General features: G+C 38.0%; 1 protein-coding gene across 34 annotated transcripts in view; it reads left to right on the forward strand.

The window, feature by feature from the left end:
* The window catches only part of ESRRG (estrogen related receptor gamma), a 618,074-nt gene that overhangs the window by 588,209 nt on the left and 9,223 nt on the right, over window positions 1–20,642 (forward strand). For all 34 annotated transcript variants that reach the window (XM_041722041.1, XM_041722042.1, XM_041722074.1 and 31 more), the window contains one exon: window positions 12,661–12,930. In XM_041722041.1, coding sequence (XP_041577975.1) covers window positions 12,661–12,930 — 270 coding nt within the window. The remainder of the gene's footprint in view (window positions 1–12,660; window positions 12,931–20,642) is intronic.

Here is a 20,642-nt window from a genome sequence, read left to right on the forward strand (position 1 = left end):
GGGTTGCCTCTATTGTCAATGAGAAGATAACTGGTAGCCTCCCCAGTGGAACGTATGCCAAGCCGTAATGACTTAGCTCTGCTTGAGCCAGCAAACACCAGCCGTGAACTTGGGAGTAAATATTCGTAAACAGATCTTCATTAGCCACAGAGAAAAATAGTGTGGGAGCCTGACTTTAAATCCGAACTCTCGGGACTAGAAATTTTCAGAGAAGCTGTTTTTGCCTGCTGGCCAGAGCACAAATTATGCCCAGGTCTTTAAGCAGAGATAGTGAGGATTTTCTAATATTATTTGAATGTGGAGTTTCAGGGTCAGCAATGCTGTAATTTCATATCTGTGACATGCATCTCATGGATAACATATTTCTCCTACGTTCTTTCATGAATACATATGACACTTTGTTTTTAATGGCCTGTGTTGTAAATCCTTTAACTTGTGTTTTTATGCAGAAGACCTCCTGATTTTTTTTTTCCTGCCTCTCCTTCTAGGGCACAGGTTGGAGACGCTGAGTTATAGTGTCTTTCTATTGTGGGAAAATCAAGAGAGGTACACCTGAAGGATTTTGTTTTCTGTTGGCTTATAACTAGTAAAAGTGAGAGAAGGGGAGATGTTAATGTTAACTCCACAAATACCAATGCTTTAATAATTGGTGCTCTTGATAGAATTTGTGTTTCTATATCAAGGGACCAATTAAGTAAATCTGAAAAGATTTGAAGGCATGCTACTTAAAATTAATTTAGAAAGTATAAGTGATTTTTCTCTTCGAGCTCTCACGTAGAACCAGCTATTGGTCATTTTCAGTGAAAGCACACGAGATGATCACAAATCTATTTTTTGCCATTGGTGGCTGACATGACATTTTTAAGTTCTTAGGTGAGCTCATGAAATCACGCAGGTTTTCACGATGCCAACATCATTCTGTACCTCAACATGTGTGTAGTTGTGGCCTTCACAAATGGGAACGTGACAAAAAGATAACCTGAGCTCTAGAGTTTTGCCTTCATTGATGCAAACAAATGCATTGGGAGGAACTTTGAACTCTCACCTTCTGTAGATAGGCAGTATTTAATCCAAAATCAGACTAGGTTGGATAAAGCACTATATATATATATATATATATATATATATATATATATATATATATATATAACACACACATACACACACATATACATATATATTTGATCCTAATTTATTTAGTGTGTGGAATGTGCTTTTGGATTCTTCAATATCAGAATATTATGCTGGATCACATATAATAGAACCAAAGCAACCATGGCTAACTTGCTATTTATAGATTTCCTTTAATGGTTGAATGTTCCCAAAAGAAGCAGTTCATCTTTTTTTTAAAGTTATTAAATTTTATATGTGGGCAAAAGAAAAAATACACAAAAATTCACTTTTAATTTAAAATCCAATTTAGGTCAGAAACAGTAAGAAATCCAATATTAGAAATTATGAAGGAAAGTAAAACATGCCAAGAATTTGTTGTTGTTTTAAAAAAAGTTAACCAAAAGTTACAGCTGTGCTTGTTTCTCTAAGAGTTCTAGAGAGCATTAGAGGCACATTTATCTCTTGCTGAAGCCTGACAGATGACATGCTTTATTAATAGTGTATTGGTTAGTTTGTTGAAATGTTGGATGGTGAAAAAACATATATATGATCCTAAAGTTTATGTTATCAAAATTTATCTTCTTGTGTTTCTGCCCATATCTGGGAGATAATTTGCCCATAAACAAAGAATTGCCAAACTCTCAGGTAAGCATGTATGAAAAATGGGGGGGGGAGGTGGAATTCATACAGAAATCACCTGAACCTACCCTGTGTCCTACTAAAAGTATTTTTGGCCTCCTGACTGATTTCCTTAAGATTCAACCTGACTTCTTATAGACTTAAAGGGATCTTCCTTTACTTGCCCAGAATATTTGCAGAGGACTGTTTCCAGCTAGGCTTGTCCCTATGGCAGGTGGAAACGGCTCCCCTTCAAAATTATTACACAGGAATGGATACACAAACCAGTTTGATAAACCTGAAACATGTCTAAATGGCATTTAAATTACATTAACACCTACTTGGACAGACACAGTGAAAGGTCATAACCGACAAGAACCATCTTCGCTGTTTGTAAATGTCTCATTTGCTGCTTTAAAATCGGAAGGCACCCTACTCCCTTGGTGCTGCTCAATGGCTGTCGTGTTGCAAATACTTCTGACAAGTGAGTATTTACTTAGTGAGAATCCATTGTTCTAAAATGGAGTGAGAAGGAGATGCTGTATGAATGCATTTTTGTTGCATGTCTCCTCTTTGCTGTTTTTTGATTCAGGGCAAGGAAACCCAAGATTTCTGAATCTGCTTGCCAATTTTTTTTTTTTTTTAGAGTGGAAAGTGCCTTTACTAGTTATTTGGGTTTTACAAAGACTAGATGTAGAATCTCTGAAGAATTTATGTTAAAAAAGTAGACATATAGATTTCTTTTTATTCCTGCAAGTAGAACAAGAGCAAAGGGCATTTGTTTTCATTTTTGATGAGGCTAGGATTTCAGAGGTTTAAAGCTATAGCTACAGAAATAAATTCACACATTGTCAAAATAGTTATACTAGTAGGAAAAAGTAGAGAAATTAGTTACAGATACTTGTAAATAATAAAAATGTGACATTATCATGGAATCTGTTGTGAATGGTTATTTGTAAACGTAAGAGAAAGCAGTTAGGCCATATGATTATGAATTTAAAAAAGAACTAGCTGTTAAGAAAGGTCTTTATCACAGTTTAAGTCACTCCAAAGAAAATCCTATATACTGTATAGTAGGCACTTATAAGCAAAGAGCTTTATATAATCAGTACCTTAATAAATACTTGTTAAATTAGGGAAAGAAACACGAGCCTACATTTTTTTGTTGCATATTCAGATTTTCTTTCTGGCGGAGGGGACTGACACCTGGAATGCTATCTTCATACATAGTTTCCCATTCTATTTGAAAGCCAGTCAATGAGTTGTTAAGGAATTATCCACTAATTAATTTGGCACGTATTTATTGAGCACCTGCTAGGCAGTAATCATTGTTGCAGTGCCGGGATTACAGCAAGGAACAAGGAAGAGGAGGTTAAAATTTCAGAGACCATGGTGACCCACTGGGAGAGATCTGTCTGTTGGGTGACACATCATCACATTCACTCCTTTACTTGCTTTTGTCTTTCCCTGGAGCTCCACTTTATTTTTTATTTTTTATTTTTTTTTATTTTATGGCTCACAACTGTGCCCATGGATGCTACACAGGAACAACAATAATGGCAGTAGGAATGAAAAGGAATATATGCACTTGATTTCAGAAATATAAAATGGAAGATTTGGTGATAGATCATTGAAAGCCTGGGAGTGAGGCAGCAGGTGGATGATGATGCCATTAATCTGAGAAGTAGCAGAGCTATGCAGTTGGGAAAATGCGCTCAGTTTTCAACATGCTAGGATGTCTACAGAGGAGTTGCCCAAAGAGGATTTTTCAGGAAATATGGCAGGAAAGGAAGAAAAGGGCCACATAGTGAAAGAGATGTCATACTGTGCCAGAGCATTTCCATTTTGTCCTACAGAAGAAGGCAAGAGAGCATTTTGGTCACTGGGTGGCATAGTCAGAGTTCATATTTAAAAGAATGCTTTTAAATATTTAATATAAAATATTTAACATAAAATATTTAAAAGAATATTTAAAAGAACCACAGGTAAGATGGAAGAAGGAAATACCAGATATAAGGATTTTAGTATCCCCTTATCCCAAAAGAGATGATGGAGGTCTGAACCAAAACTGTGGGGAGGCAGGGAGGAGAGAAGTGACAGACACATTTAGGAGGATGTGCGCAACCCGACACTGATCTTTCCTCCTTTACCTGTACGTATACTTTCATCATTCCTTATGGTACCTACCATCTTTTCCTCATTGTAATCTGATTTATTTTTACTGTGCTGTAACATCTTAGAGGGTAGGGATTATATTATACTCATCTTGTATATCCTAATGGGTCTGAGCATGGTGCGTCACTTGCCATAGATGCCCTGAATATTAATTGATTTGAATTTTGTTATAATGAAACCACTGGAAACTGAACAATGTAGGGCTGGCCCAAACCCTCTGGAACCTTTTTTCCATTTTCTCCATTTTCCATTTTTTTTTTTTTTTCAAGTGAGGAACTAAAAAAGGAATTTGTTTATTGAGGGTAAGAGGATGCAATAAGCAATATAAAAAATCAAAAGCTTATCTGGCTTTCTTTTACTGACTTTTCTTTCTCTGCTTCTCAAATGGGGGTTGGATTTCATTTGTACATTTTCTGAGGGTCCTGATCTGCTCATGGAATCCTTTATACAGGGGGAAGCTGTGGGACAGATTCCTTGAGACCCTTTGGGACACCTCACTCCGGGCGGAGTGTTGCTCAATGGTGCCTATTTCTTGCCCTTCTGCTTCATGTGTATTACAAAATAGTCATTGCATGCAATGGTGAGCCCAGCAATTAGTGAAAAGAAGCTCTGGAAGCCCACTTTGCCACTTTTACAGATGAAAAAGTAGGAACCAGAGAAGTTAACTCATTCTTCAGCGTTACATGGTTGCTTGGCGGGAGAGGTGGCACCCCATGCTAGGTCCACTAACTCCCAGCCCAGAGATCTTTATCTGAGGTGCTCACCATTACCCACACAGCCTTGTGCCTCATGTCAGTACTGCTTCACTGTACTCACTCATGTCAGTACTGCTTCACTGTGTTACTCCAAATCATACAGCATTGGAACTGGAAGCTTCTTCAGAGGTGTCCAGTCTACATTTCACATTTGACAGATGAGGTGTCAACTGTGGGTCTGTATTAGTTTGCTGGGCTGCTATAACAAAGTACCACAGGCTAGATGGCTTACAACAGAATCGCGTTGTCACAGAGTTCTGAAGGCTAGAAGTCTGAGATCAAAGTGTTGGGAGGGTTCATGCCTTCTGAGGGCTGTGAGGAAAAATCTGTTTCAGGCCTCTCTCTTGGCTTCTGGTGGCCCCAAGTATCCCTTGCCTTGTAAATGGCATTCTGTGTCCTGTCACATCATTTTCCTTCTCTTTGTGTCTGTATCTGTCTAAATTTTCCCCTTTTTAATGAAGCTACAGTCAGATTAGGACTCCCCCTAATGACCTCATCTTAACTTGACCACCTACCAAGACCCTATTTCCAAATAAGGTCACATTTCACAGGTACTGAGATTTAGGATTATAACGTCTTTTGGAGGGACGTAGTTCAACCCACAATGTGGTCAAGTGAGCACTATTGGTTGTAGTGTGGGTGGAACTAGAACCCAGATATCCAGATCTCTGGGTCACCGCTCCCCATACTAGCCTCTTCCCTCGTATATCACTCAATGGCAATAAATCCTTAGCTTTGGGGTATTCAACATTAATTATTTCCCACAGATCTTTTAAAAGTCTTTGGAAATGTCTGTCAGCCTATAGATCCTCAAAGTTCAGGTAGAGTCAGCATGCATTTATTTTGGAGGCTTTATTTTTTTTGAAGATTTATTTATTTATGAGAGAGAGAGAGAGAGAGAGAGAGAGGCAGAGGCACAGGAGGAGAGAGAAGCAGGCTCCATGCAGGGAGCCCGACGTGGGGCTCGATCCCGGGACTCCAGGATCGCACCCTGGGCCAAAGGCAGGCGCTAAACCGCTGAGCCACCCAGGGATCCCCTGGAGGCTTTATTTTTAAATCAAGTATTAGAATAAATTCAATGAGGACACAGAATTTCCTGAAGACAGTGCCTGCATATCTGATGTGCAGGCTGGATTGATCTTCTTTGGACTCCTGGTCAGGACCCTTAACACCCTGTAATATTTCTCGATCAGTCCCAGCAGTGATTGGATAGAGCCAGTCAGATTCGAGTACAGGATCTTTTTCTTTCAAACCAGAAGTGTGGCTTCAAAATGAGCTTTTTCCTACTCTCTGTCCATGTAATACCAAAGTGAAACTGAAAATGCCCTTTTATAAGATTTTTTTGTACAGGAGTCCTACATTATATGGCACTGACTTCCTTTTTTCTTGATGGTCAAACAAATTTTTGTCACATCAAAAAGGAAACTTTCCAGGCAGAGCTCTCTTGTTTTCAACTCGTACAAAATAAAAGTCGTAGGAAAAGAAAACCATTAGGTATCCCTCCTTTAAAGCAGCTCAGCCTGTACCTTTCTCTGTGCCTTCCAACAATTTTTCTTTCTTCTTGGCTTAGATGAAAGGACAGGAGAAGTAAAGTTGAGGTCAAGTTTTAAAAAGGAGTTTGGGGAAAGCTAGAGGAATGTTTTCAGGTCTTCTGTAGTCATTCAGCAGTAGGTGGGTAAGTGGGATTTCCAGGGAGGAACCATACACTTCATCTAGATATCCTCGGTATTCTTATTTTACATTTACCTGCCCCATATCTAGTCCTTCTTTCAAAGCGGGTTGGCAGTTGTCACCCTCCCACACTCACAGAAGCAAACAAAAAGCCCTCTTGTCATCATTTTGAGGCTTTCCTGAGTAGCCACTTGGGAATATCTTTCTTTTAGCTGCTATTCTACTTTTATTTTTTTTTTTTAACAAGCTAGACTTGGAAACAAGGACAGATTACTAAAGATAGCCTTTCATCAGTGCCATGGGGGCATGTTTTTAATTTCGGTGCCCATGAGTGGGCTAATTGAAAATTTATCTGACTATTCCCATAATCAGAATGAGTGGTTAGTGGCCAACTGCACCTGTAAACTCAGTTAGCAGTGATCATTCTGTCTTGGATTCAGAGATGCTGACTTTATGATTCTATTCTATCCTCTAATTTATCACCACTACCTAGACTGTTTGCTAAGTTTTATGGATGGTGGTCAAGTTTGCCACATAGAATTTTTGAACTGGAGTTATTTCAGATTTTCCCATTTGTCCTATGAAACCACTATTTTAAAATAATAGCTCTGTGAATCCTACCTGAAGTATAAGAACAGAGGTAAAGAAACAGATTTATCATGGAATCAACAAATGTTAAAATATGATCAAATTACAAGAAGGGGAGCTAGGGGTACCTGGGTGGCTCAGTGGTTGAGCGTCTGCCTTCAGCTCAGGTCATGATCCTGGGGATCTGGGATCGAGTCCCACATCGGGCTCCCCGCAGATAGCCTGCTTCTCCCTCTGCCTATGTCTCTGTCTCTCTCTGTATCTCTCATGAATAAATAAATAAGATCTAAAAAAAAAAAAAAAACAGGAAGGAGGGGAGCTATCTCATTTTGTCAGTTATTCTTGTCTTTTACCCAAACTAATTGAGATTGAGTCTGAATTACTGAAATCTGGTTTATGATCAGCCTAAAAGAAAGATTCCAGTATTGGCGGTATTGTATCTCATGCTTATGTACTAACATAATAGATCATATTTATCATCCATTATAGAGAAAAATTTTCTTTTTTTAAGATTTTTATTTATTTATGAGAGAGAGAGAGGCAGAGACACAGGCAGAGGGAGAAGCAGGCTCCATGCAGGGAGCCTGATGTGGGACTCGATCCTGGAAGTCCAGGATAAGGCCCTGGGCCGAAGGCAGACGCTAAACGGCTGAGCCACCAGGGAGTCCCGGGAAAACTTTTCAGTGAAATGTTTCTGACAGCACCGGGTGAATATTGCAGCTTCTGCTTCGGCACTTGACCATCTGTAGTTGCTTAACTGTAGCCCCTAATGAGTGCCAGCCCATAAAGTCCATTGCTCTAAAAAGCAAAATAGAAAATAGATCTTTATATGTTTATAGATATGTATTAATTTTATATATTATACATACACACACACTACAACTCCGGAGCTGTGTGTTTTGTGATTCGTACAACAAATGGTATGTCTGTTCGTACATGAAAACAGCAAACTGGCTTAAAAATAAAGTTGCCCTCAAACGAGGGGGTTATGCATCTGTGGATCCGTTGGAAGCTAAGACCAAACCTTAGTGCCAGGGTGATTCTTTTCTCTCCTCGTTCCTGGAAACATTAGGTTTATTTGTATGGGAGAGGAAGAGTCTAGCTTATGCCACAGTGCTCGCCCAGCTTCTCTCAATGAATTTCGTTGGCCCTCTCTGTGAGTCATTATGGCATAATTACAATTCTAGCATGATATGCTATTTGTTGAAAACTGTCAATTTTTTGTGGAAGAGAGAAACTGCAATTCAAAAACGGTGAGCGGGCAAATCAATGCCATGATTAGCTGATATTAACAGACACCCTGAAGATTTACAACGCTTGCTGTGTTTCAAGGAAGCAGCTGAGGAGAAAAAAAAAAAAAATGCCCAGCAGGGGTTAAACCCAAATGCCTGCACTGCAGCCTCTTTCTGGCAACGCTCCATTCGGGAAATAAACATTTATGCTTTCTGAAATGAAAGTGTATTTTTGAAGACTAGCCGTCAGATATTTTTTGCCCTTCACACTTTCAAATGCTTAGCCTTTTCTGTAAGTTGACTGCAAAGTGCATCAGTTTGCCAGGCTAAAAAAAAAAAAAGTGCTTGACAAGTGCCCGTGGCACCACTGTCAGCCTCCGAAGTTTCTAGTGGAAGAAGGCAAGAGGGTTGGCACAAAACATACTTTCTTCAAGTCTGTGACTTCAGGGGTACCTGCCTCTTGAGCAGCTTTTCAATCCTTCCAAATGATGTTATTCCCAACTGTCATCTGGTTTATTTGGAGCACACTGGATTGCAGATAAACCTGCTATTTAACGGCGGGTCAAGGTAGAGAGTCATTTTGCTAGCAAAATGCCCGAGATACGTTAAATGGCACTGACTCCAGGACAGAGATGAAGAGAGATCAGGGTTGTCAGCGATATGCATGGAATGGGCCATAGCTGGGGAGGAAAAAAAAATGTGTGGTGGTATCAGTGTATTTTAAAAAGCTGTAATACGGCGGAACCTTTAAAACTATAACCTGTCACACACCAAAGATTAAGATCCCAGGATGCACAAAACATGAAGTTCGAGCGACACGGCTGCAAAGTGTATTTTATTTCACTTGGGAGAGAGGTTTCTCTCCAAAGGTAGCTAAATGTTATAGGTGATGAGAACCTCTCACTCGTAGCCTGATGGCTGTAAAACACCACTAAATGCCCGGTAAAAGTGCACACAAATTATCATTGGGACACAAGCACACGTACGCCCATAGGGCAATAGTGTTTTTTTAGTAAATATGTTAAACTCAATTTATTTAGATCTTGGCCATTAAGGTTTTGTACTTTTGCTCAGGTCCACTGGTAAAAATGTTATCTTATGCATGTAGGTTATGTCTGTAAAGTATAGTGAGCACCTTTTAAGGGCAGGTAAAAGAAGTTTGTGGAATTAAAATGTAAGCTCTATTATGTATTCAGCTTCCTTGGTGACCAGGTGAGCACAAGAATCTCATAGCAAGGCTGTTTCACTGGCACCCAGGCATTTGGGCAGGAGGGCTCTTTGTATCAGCTTCCAGATTGCAGAGGTGTGGTAGGAAAGGGTTAAAAGTGTTGCGATTCAGTTATTTCCAGAGCGAGAAGAGATAAAAGTCCAGACTTTTATTTACATTCCATAAAGCATGGATTGTCCCCTTTTCCTATCGTTTTGCCAAATTACACTTCTTTTAATCAGCTGAAACAGATTTGAGGCTATCAAGCAAGCAAACTTGTCAAACCTTTTGTGCTATATCTATATCCCCATCCTCCCTGACCAAAGAGAGAGAGAGAGAGAGAGAGAGAGAGAGAGAAATTTTTTTGACCTTTTTCCTTTTATTTCATTAAGAAGTAAAAGGAAAAAGTTAGGTTTACAGGAAAGATACACACATACATACACAGAGCCATTGACAAAGAGCCAACAAATTGCACGATCAACCTAAAAAAAAAAGAAATTTTATTGTTTTTTTGCTTAATTAAACCCCAAAGAAATGTGTGAAACATTGTTATGGCTGAAAATTGTTAATTTGTAAATCACAGGGACAAAAGGGCCCCTGTGCAACTTTAAAGTTTCCGTCCACGTAACTGTCGATAGCGTGCCTTCTCCATCATCAGCACTAAATTCACATTGATGCCTCTTTTCTTCTCCGTATTGATCCTTCCATGAGAACGTAGATTTGTATCTGTTAATTAATGCGTCCTGAAACAGCGTTTGTATTAATCAGGCAGATAAGAAAAATTGGATGCCTGCATCCTCCTGACAACCGTAAAAGTGCTGGCCCTGATAAAATCGTGGATGGACCTCAATAAAAAAGTTCCTCCTTCCACTCAATAAACTAATCATCCTGCTTTTAATTATTCGGCAGAAAGATGTGTGGAGATTGGAGAATGTGTAAATCTATTTACTAACAGCAGTGTCTGGGAGGGAGAATAGGGCTGTCACAGGAAGGTGCTCCGGGCTACATGCTCTGTCCATCTGCTGCTGCAGAAAAACTGCTGCTTGGGAGCATGAAAGGGAACAAGAAAACTAAGGCAAAGGGAAAATACTCATCCCTTTTGGCTCATAACTTTCTAGAGGATCATTCATGTCTTTCTGCATCTAATTCATTTACAAAACAAATCCTTACTGTTCTCTTTTCTTGAGTAGGATATTTGGATTTGCACTACATCTTTTTTTTCTTGGGGATGGGGATAGAAAAAGGAGCAATGTTGGTTTGTTTGTCATTAGTATAACATTCTCAAGATCCGAAGCAAATGGAGCCTAACCTACTTAGACTGGATCACTATTTTTCTCGTTGGACTGTCTGTTTAAAATGTTACCAAATGTTCTATCTCTAATTCTAACAGGGAATTTATTTAAACCCGGAATGCAATGACAAAAAAAAAAAAAGAAAAAGAAAAAAAGAAAAAGGCATGGAATAGAAAAAGAGAAAAAAAGATTGACACAGCCAATTCAAAACAAGATGCGTCATGTAATATGTAAATGGCTTGATAAACAATGAAATAAATGCTTTTTACGCATGCCTTAAGATCCCCGCTTTAATAAAAGCTGGACTAATCCCTCCTGATGATTTTATTAAACACTTCAGTTCATGGTGCAAAATGGGAAACCACCATGTTCACCAACAAGGCAGGAAATCATTTCCTTTTCCTGGTTGTGCAGTAGTTTCTAATGTTACATGAGACGTGAACAATTTGATATGAATGAAAATGAGACGAAAGGAATGACCATAAGCAGGAGCCTAAGAAGATTGGGCGGCAGTGGATATTTATGATTTGGGTAGTAGGGTCTAGAGAAGGAGTGAAAATAGATCTCATAAGTTGCATCATTAAAATTTTCTCCTCCATCATTAAAATTTTCTCCACCAATAATAGAATTATTGGTGGCAGGATCTTAAATCATGGTACTGTTGTCCTCAATAACCATAGGGGTGGTTGCTCACCCTTGGGATCCCTGGGCGTTACCTTGGAAATCAAAGTGAAGATTGAAGAAATGTTTATGTTCTAGGACTCTTGGAAAAAGTATGTGGCTGATCGTCAGGTATCTTCACTAAAACTTCCGTTTAGGATCCAGACCGAGTTCCTCTGAGATATAAATAAATATTTTTACTCCTACCTAGGTTAAATCGTACTACTTCCTCTTTGCTTGTTGAATCACATTTTCTTTTTCATTTTTTTGCATGTTTTCTTAAGCTCAGAAGGAACTTAAAGCTTGTGTATGTGTTATGTGTGAATTCAGACCAGATTGTTAGTGAAGAAACAGAGTCACCCAGCTATTTCAGATAAAAATAATATTTAATACAGCTACATTTAATGAATGCATATTATAAATTAGCATTTTGCTGGGTGTTAGTTTGTATTTTCCCAAGACAAAAATTGAGGTGTAAATAAATTGTCTTGCTCATGATGAAGGAGGCAGTAGCTAAGTGGGGCCAATATTTAAACTGAGGACCTGACTCTGCCTACATCCTACCCATGGAGCCCTATTGCCTCCATATATAACTTTTAAGACAACTGGATCTTAATAAGAAGAATAAACTGTGGCTTTTTGATTTGGTGAAGAGGCCAGGCTGCCAAGTATTCTACTCTCTTTTATACCAATAAGCACCATTTTAAGAGGAATTCATATTATATATCAGTGGGTGCAAAATATTCACTTAGGAAGGCCCTTTGGGTATACGAGTACTTATTATTCACTGAGCATCTGACTATTACAGAGAAATGTTTCCAAATTGCACTCTACAGTGTGAGCCTACACTGTTTATTTTCCTTTGTTTGGGAGCTTATTTATTTATTTGTTTATTTATGTATTTATGTATGTATGTATGTATGTATTTGTTTATTTATTTATTTATTACTTTTATGTTGTTTATCAGTAGTAGTTTCTACAGATGAAGCGGATGAAAATCTGACTTCCTGAAGACATTTATAAAAACTTCAGCCAGAAATCGGTTATATTTAAAAGACTATATACTCTTTTCATCTGAAATGAAACAAACAAACCTACTTTTCTGGTATAGTCACCTGAGTTGTGTCCATAAAGCCTATATATAAAAAAAAAGAACACCAACAAGTTGAACTGGTTTGTGACTTTTACTTTGGCATTCGCAAAGTGATCAGGGGAAAATTTAAGAGCATCTGATCAAAGCTCAGCATAATTTCGAGCACTGATGCAGAAGCCGACTACCATATGAAACTAATGTTGCATTATGAAATTAGGGCTTTAAAGTAACTTGATCTGCCCATCTTCCCATGCAGGCTTCTCCACGCTGTCCCTGGCGGACCAGATGAGCCTTCTGCAGAGTGCTTGGATGGAAATTTTGATCCTTGGTGTCGTATACCGATCTCTTTCATTCGAGGATGAACTTGTCTATGCCGATGATTATATAATGGATGAAGACCAGTCCAAATTAGCAGGCCTTCTTGACCTAAATAATGCTATCCTGCAGCTGGTAAAGAAATACAAGAGCATGAAGCTGGAGAAAGAAGAATTTGTCACCCTCAAAGCAATAGCTCTTGCTAATTCAGGTTGGCATATTGACATGGTCGTTGTTACATTTTTTTCACATTTTAGTTTTACCCTTCCCTCCACTCCTCCTGCACGGATTTGCTAAACCCACTTGTAAATTCCGTACGAGACAGCAAAATTACAGTCATTACAGCTTTCTAGTGAAGAGTTAGGGATAGGAAAAGTCCACTTGAATTATTTTTATTAGATTTACTTATTGAAAGCGGTGAAACTTTTCCCCCAGCCTGTGCGTTTCCTAACTTGTAGTGTAATAGACACTCTCAGGACAAAATTACCTCCGTTGTCTTGTAGGCACAAGTGAAAATAAGTGTGTGCTACGGATACACAGAAGCCATCCCCCCCATCCCCATAAATGCATATTTTGCAATTAGCAAAAAAACGTATGTAGTATTGTTTTTAATTTGAGGTATCAGAGAATACTCTGTTTTCGTGTATTCTCAAATTCCTTAGAAGTCCACTCCTGTTGGAGTATTTCTCTGAAAGGTACCACCTATGCAGTAAGGGTTAAGAATTATGGGATAAGCAGTCTTTACATTTGAACCAAAATGTACTAAAATAGCAACCTCTGATAAGTAAAAAATCGTTGCTGCCTTGTTGCTTTTCCCTTTGTGCCTCTCCTAATGCTTTATTGTGGTCTTAAGTCTCTTTTAGCATTTGCATATAGTTCAGGATAGATCCCTCCTTAATGACGTGCCGATCTTTAGATACCTGCGTGTCAATAACATGCTCTGATGCTATGTACCATTGACAGTCACACCGTGCCCCTCCATCTGCTTTTGTTTTGACCCTATCTTTGAACTTTATCTTGGTTGCTGGCCAGTAGTTTTCCCTTTAATTACAAGAAGGAAGCTGTCAATAAAATCTGTTAAATGGGATGCAATGAGTGGCTTGAATGGGCGGACGGCTATTTGTTCAAATTCTGCAGCATTCAAGGTATTGACAGTTTGTTTTCTGGGGCCATATGTGACGATCAATCTCAGGCTGGGCTCAGCCGCGCTGAAAAATGAAAAACCAGATTGCTTTTGCTTACTTGTGGATGACGACTTTGTGATTTGGCGCGGTCCTAGTGAGATGAGACCCTTCTGCCCAAATTGCCCCCATGAGAGCCGGGAACGCGTGACTGTTTTTAGAAATAATTTTTAATTGATTTTGTAATTAACAGTTCATCTACAATATTGATGCATGAATCCTTGGACTGATAGGAGGGAAATTGTTTTCAACAATGAAGTTGTACTTTCCTATTTGTCTTCATAATGGAGTTTAGCATTGCACACTTTTAATTGCTTACCACACCATTCGTTCACCTCTCTTTTCCTACCCCCCACTGTGAAACCGTAACATAGGATTCTTTATGACAAGTGGCACTGTTGATGCAAACATCTCAGATACCCCTTGTCTGGCTCTCCAGAAGACCAAAGTGGGAGATGGGAGAGAAATTTTCCAAGAATTTATTATTAGTTTGCATGGACATCACATTATAGCATCTCTCATAATCAGATGAAAAATTTTGCAGCAATGGTTTTGGGAAGGATATCTGTTTGGTAGTGATTCCAACTGAAAACATGCACTGGTTATTTTTAAAATACAGCAGGCATGTTTTCTATCTTTTATACTACATACTGCTTCTTTAAATTATTAACTAATCCTGAGTGCTGAGCAGTGCTAAAATTTTATCAAAATTGCTAAAATCTTACCATTTTAGGTGTCAGATGTATACTTTATGGCAATGGATTGTAATTTAGAGTACCTGAATTAATTAGTAGCAGCACTTCCGTCTGTTGTTTGGAAGTAAAATCATTAATGTTTTGATATGTAAATATTCGAATCCCACAGACTCTGCTGTTAGAAGGAGGAAGTGACCTACTTTAGAGCAATGACTGGTGATTAGGAAGTCTTTAAAGAACTCGTTAGTTTGCTTTGCTTGTTTAAAGCCAGAAATAGTTAACAGGCCTTCTCTCTTTTTTCTCTTACACTGGTAGTGAGTCACATTAATTTCTCTCAGGAAATTTCTCCATGTCATGAAGTTACTCTGCAAGTGCTTGTAACTTTTTTTTTTTAGCTTCTCAATACCAAGATAAATTGAATCAGAGTCCATAATAAAGGAGAAAAGAGTAAGGATGGTATTGATAATCTAAATTATGCCACCTTCCTTGTGTTGTATAACTATGATCCTTTTCTCATGCATCCAACCCCCAAAGCCTCCCACCATTTTAGCATGGGATAAACCACTCAGAAAATGTATTTTTTTCATACTGTCAATACGATACTATTTGATTCCATTTTTTGACCATTACTTGGATGACAGCAATGAAGTTGTAGATTCACTCTTCCTTAGATCCAGTGATTCTTAAACTGTTTAAAAATACATCAGTATGAAAAATGTTTTCAAAGATACCGTAAAAAAGGTCATGGATTTTCTTTTAGTATTTAGAAATTTCAGATGAACCTAAGTGAGTTTTTGTGAAAAAAAAAAATCCTATTTTAGTGTTATTTTTATAGATTTCTTAGCATTCCCTATATGGCTATAGGTGTTAACAGCCCATGTCTCATTAATCTAAATTTCAGCTTATTTTAAACATCTGTCTCTATTCAATAACTATAAATATTGTGCTTATGCTCAGGAAACAGGGAATTGTCTTCTTGATAATAGTTTTCATATATTTTTGTAGCTCTGTTTCTGGCATATGTGAATTCAGGGTTACAGCACCAGCAACACCACTGGAAGTACTTTCCCTCTCTTGAGGGAAATGGCCAAAAAAAAACCCCAATATATTATAAACTGATAACTGTCATTCTCACATTCAAATATTTGGAAACCCTAAATAATTGCCTCAATTATTTTTGAAGGTAAGAAACTCTCAGGCTCACTTAAACTATGTACTTTCTTACATTTGAGCTCCATCTATCTCTTAGGCAATTATTGCCTACCTGATAGATCTCCATGCAATTGAATTTGAAAAGAAAAACGGAAGTCACAATTTTAGCATTATAATTGTTAGGCCCCAGTTATCTCATCAGTACATCAAGAAGTTACAGCCTTATCTCTAGAATTCTTTCCATTTGGAGACTTTTATGAGTCTATAATTAATTTTATGTCTTGATTAGAAAGTTTAGTGAAATATTACTCCTTGCAGGTTGGGTAAGATTAGATCACATGATTCTATTCTCTCAGTTTGGTTGTTTTTTTTTTGTTGTTGTTGTTGTTTTGTTTGTTTGTTTGTTTTGATTCTTACATTTAAGACTTTGTTTGAAACTATTATCACTGGCCCCAAGGAAATATACTCATTTTTATACAGTGGAAGACTAAAGCAGCTTAAGAGTAAGAATTACTTGTAGTCTGGGCTTTCTCTTTTGCTCAGATCACAACCCTCCAGCTTCATAGCTGCCACTCACAGCCCTAGTGGTGTCGCTGGCCCTATCCCCATCCTGGAGCCCTGTGAGCCCAACCCATTCAAGAATAAACAGAAGCTATGTACTTAAAGCTGACTTTTCTTTTTATTTCTACACCATACTTCTAGAATCTGTTGATATTAAGCTGCAAGTAATACCTTGGTCATCAGTTTCAAACTATAAGTAATTATTAACCACATCTTGACAGTATTTTGTTCTTGAGGACAAATGTTTGGTGTGTAGAATTGTGATACAATTTCAAGGAATAGAAAGTTTATGATTACTGTAGGAGACTGGAATGAGGACCATCTTTAGTCATGGAAGTTTGGCCTTGTGTTTTTTGGTCTTTTTTCATTATCACTCCCTTGCGGTAGCCTTTTTAGATTTTTTTTTTTCTTAATAAGTCCCCAGTGAAATATTAGTATCATGAATATGTTATGTACCTGCTTATGTACTATGTGTCTATGTATTTGTTTTTACCGAAAAAGAGAGATTCCCCCTACTTTGTAATTCCAAATTTCACTTTCTTTGCGAATGCATGCTTTAATCACATAACTGTTTTCTTGTCTGTAAAATGAGGCAAGTGAATTACACAATATCTCCTAAAATTTTTATGTCAATTACTTTTAAGTGAAGGCAGTGAGTTTGGTCATCTATTTTGTGTGTGGTGATGTGTATATTTTTGCTGAATTTGTAACATAGAAATATTAACATCTTCATGGATCTGAACAATCAGTGGAAAAGTGGAAAAACCTCTTCAGTCCCTGAGTATCTCCTGGGCCCTCAACCATAATTGTATTGAAACTTTGGCTAAATTTACTGGTTTGATATTCTAAACATAGTTTTAGATATTGATCAAGAGATAATCTTTTTTTTTTTTTTAGAATCTTTCTGTAGCCTTTTTTTTTTTTAGCTTTTGCTGGGAATCTCATTTGATTTCCGCAATGTGCCTGTGAGGTAGACATGAGACATATCCAATAGCATTTTTACCGGTAGCTGAAGCAAGCTGATAAGATGTGTGGCCACTATAAAGCAGAGGGTGGGCCCTCTGTCTCTGTCTAACAATAAGCTATTTCTATTCCACAAATAAGTATATAGCATGTCTGTAAAAGGATCAACGCAGAAGACTAGCCAATGCCATTTTACATCTGCTAATCTAAATTAGTACTTTTAATTTAGTTTAGAATTTTGCACTCACTTTATCTTGCTGTCTTCTTGTAGTTACAGTAGTATAAAACCACTCTTCAGGGCAGCCTGGGTGGTTTTGTGGTTTAGTGCCGCCCTCAGCCCAGGGCGTGCGTGATCCTGGGGACCCAGGATCCAGTCCTGCATCAAGCTCCCTGCATGGAGCCTGCTTTTCCCTCTGCCTGTGTCTCTGCCTCTTTCTCTCTCTCTCTCTCTCTCTGTCTAAATAAATAAATAAATAAATATCTTAAAAAAAACAAAACACTCTTCAAAGTGACAAAAAAAATTTGGAGACAAAATGTTTACTACCTTTATAGGATTTAATAAAAAATAAATATGGGTGGGTCTTTTGTGGCAGGTAGATATTTATATTTAACTTTTTCCTATATCAAACCATAATTAATACTCTCTGTGAAATCAAAATGAGATTTTTCCATATCCTAGTCTATTTTTCTTTATTTTTTGCTCAAATCTGCCATCACTGTTTAGATTAATTTTGCTTAAGATGATATTTGAATTGAAGTAGGTGGTGGTTTTATTTCATGCATAAAGGATATCTCAAATTTTTATGTAAGAAATAACTGGGTTTTTAATGTTTCTTATCATATTAAATGATCACTATGCCTTGACAAAGTGTAAGAAATATTTGCTGCAAGTGTCTCTGCTTCCAACTGGATATTAAGTATATAAATACTCTATAATTGCTTTACTTCTAGGGAATGACATAATGTAACATTATTTTCATTTATAGATCTTAAGATAATGACTAATCCCTTGCAAAAAGGTCATTAGCATGGTGCAGATCATTTATGATATTGGGAAATATCAAAATATTTACCACCCAAGTTGCTATCAACATTCACCTTTTTTTTTTTAAGATTTTGTTTGGAGGGGGAGGGAAGAGAGCAAGGAGGAGTGGTGGAAGGGCAGAGGGAGAGGAAAGAGGAGGAAGCAGACTCCCTGCTGAGCAGGGAGCTCCACTGACCAAAGACCAATGGGGTGGGGGTGGGGGCTCTATCTCAGGACCCTGAGTTCATGACCTGAGCCAAAATCAAAAGTCAGACACTCAACCAACTGAGCCACCCAGGCACCCTTCAACACTCATTTACTGAGTATAATTGTCTTAATCACTTCTGTAGAAGGAGTTAGAATAGAAAGCTCCTAGATAAGTGTTAGATATTGGAAGGAGGGAGGGGACTTGAGTAGTTGGAGGGAAATAAAAGAGTCTTAATAGGGAACTCCAATTATGCAGGGTAAACAGAATAATGATAACAATAATTTGGGATTTATGAGAGGGAAGCCTGGAGGAAAGAAACTATGAGCTATGGATCTGTGGTTCAACACCTAATATAAATACAGTAAAAGAATGATTTGCGGGGCTAGTATAAATGTTGGAGTCTGGCTTGATAGCCAGGGTAAGAAATGAGAAAGGCAGATCTCTCCCAAAAATGCATGTCTCTCCATGCGAAGCTGTAAAATCAGTTCTGTTCTTCTCGCCATGGTTAAGCACAAAATAAGAATTGTTATTGCTTCTCCAACATGAGAATTCTAATTTTTCTGCGTTAGGAAAGTCCCGAGAAGTCTTTTGATCCAACCTCCCAGTTGGTATGTGAACAGCTTCCTTGGCATTTCTGCCAAGTGTTTCTACCAGCTTGCTCAGAATTCTGCTTAACTCACTACTTTCTAGAAGTGAAACTTCCATTGGAAGTTTCTCACTACCCCTCTCTCCATCTCTGCCTCTCACAATTTTAAGATGAAATAAAACATAGATTAAACACACACACACACACACACACACACACACACACACACACCAACCTCCCCTAAATGTATAACTTAATGAATGTATTAGTTTTCTAAGGCCGCTCCAACAAATTGCCGCAACTTGGTAACTTTAAACAGTACTTATTTATACTCTTACTGTGCTGGAGATCAGAAGTCCATAATCATTTTTACAAGATTAAAGACTAGATATACACTGGGCAGCTATCCTTCTGGAGACTCTAAGGGAATACCTCTTTCCCTGCCTTTTCCAGTTTCTAGAGTGATATTCCCTGCATTGCTTGACTTAGGGCACCTGCCACTATCTCCAAGGCAGCAGCGTAACATCATACTTCAGTGGTAACATTGCCACCTTCCTCCTTTGCCTCTCTTCCATAAGGACACTTTTGACTTCATTGAAGACCCTCCTGGATAACCTAGAATAATCTCCCATAGCAGATCTTTACAGCTACAGAGTCTACTTTGCCATACAAGGTGACATTCAGGTTCCCAGAACGGACTACCTGGATATCTTTGGAGCCATTTTGCATCCTTCCCATGAGCAAGGATGGGAAATAAAAATTTGTGAGATATCCCAGAAACCCCACCATGTGTCTTATCCCTATCTCAGCCTTCCTCCTTTCCCACAAAAGTAACCACTATCCTGTTGTGGTTTTTATCCATTCCTTGTGTTTCATTATGGCTTTACTACTAAATATGTATCCTCAGATGTGATAGTTTAGTCTTGCTCGTTTCCAAAACAAAACAAAAGAAAATTAATGGAGTTTGTAACCTTCTTTTAATCTAAAAATTCATCTTTCATTTTCATATTCTCATAATTTCTCTGTTGAAGAAATCAGGGCATTTGGCTTGCACAGCTTCCCACAGTCTGGACTTTACAGATTGCATAGTCTGGGTGCAGTTTGTCATGTTTCTCTGCCCTTTGCATTTTGTGCAAATTGACAACTGGATCCAGAGACTGAGTTTCAATCCCTGTGTCACCTCTATGGGGTATGCTGTTCATTGGGAGTCACACAGTGTCCTTTTGTGTCTATAGGATGAATGCAACTGTTGATGCTCATTACCTATATCCATTCATTGCTGGGGGTTGCAAAATGATGATCTGTGATTTTTTCATCTCTTCTTTATAGTCAGTCATTTGGATACTTATATAAAATGATGCTTCATGTCTCTTATTGATTATTGATGATGCAATTTATATAGGAGCTTGATTGTTTCCCTTTATTCACCAGTTTTCAAAATAAAGAATTGATGTTCTATCTTTTAAAAATGGATTATAATCAAATGTATGTAAATATATTCAATGGATTTCTTTATTCCTCTTTTTTTGTTTTTTAGAGAGAGAGAGAGAGAG

Source organism: Vulpes lagopus, chromosome 11, assembly GCF_018345385.1.
Source record: "Vulpes lagopus strain Blue_001 chromosome 11, ASM1834538v1, whole genome shotgun sequence".
Lineage (NCBI taxonomy): Eukaryota > Metazoa > Chordata > Mammalia > Carnivora > Canidae > Vulpes > Vulpes lagopus.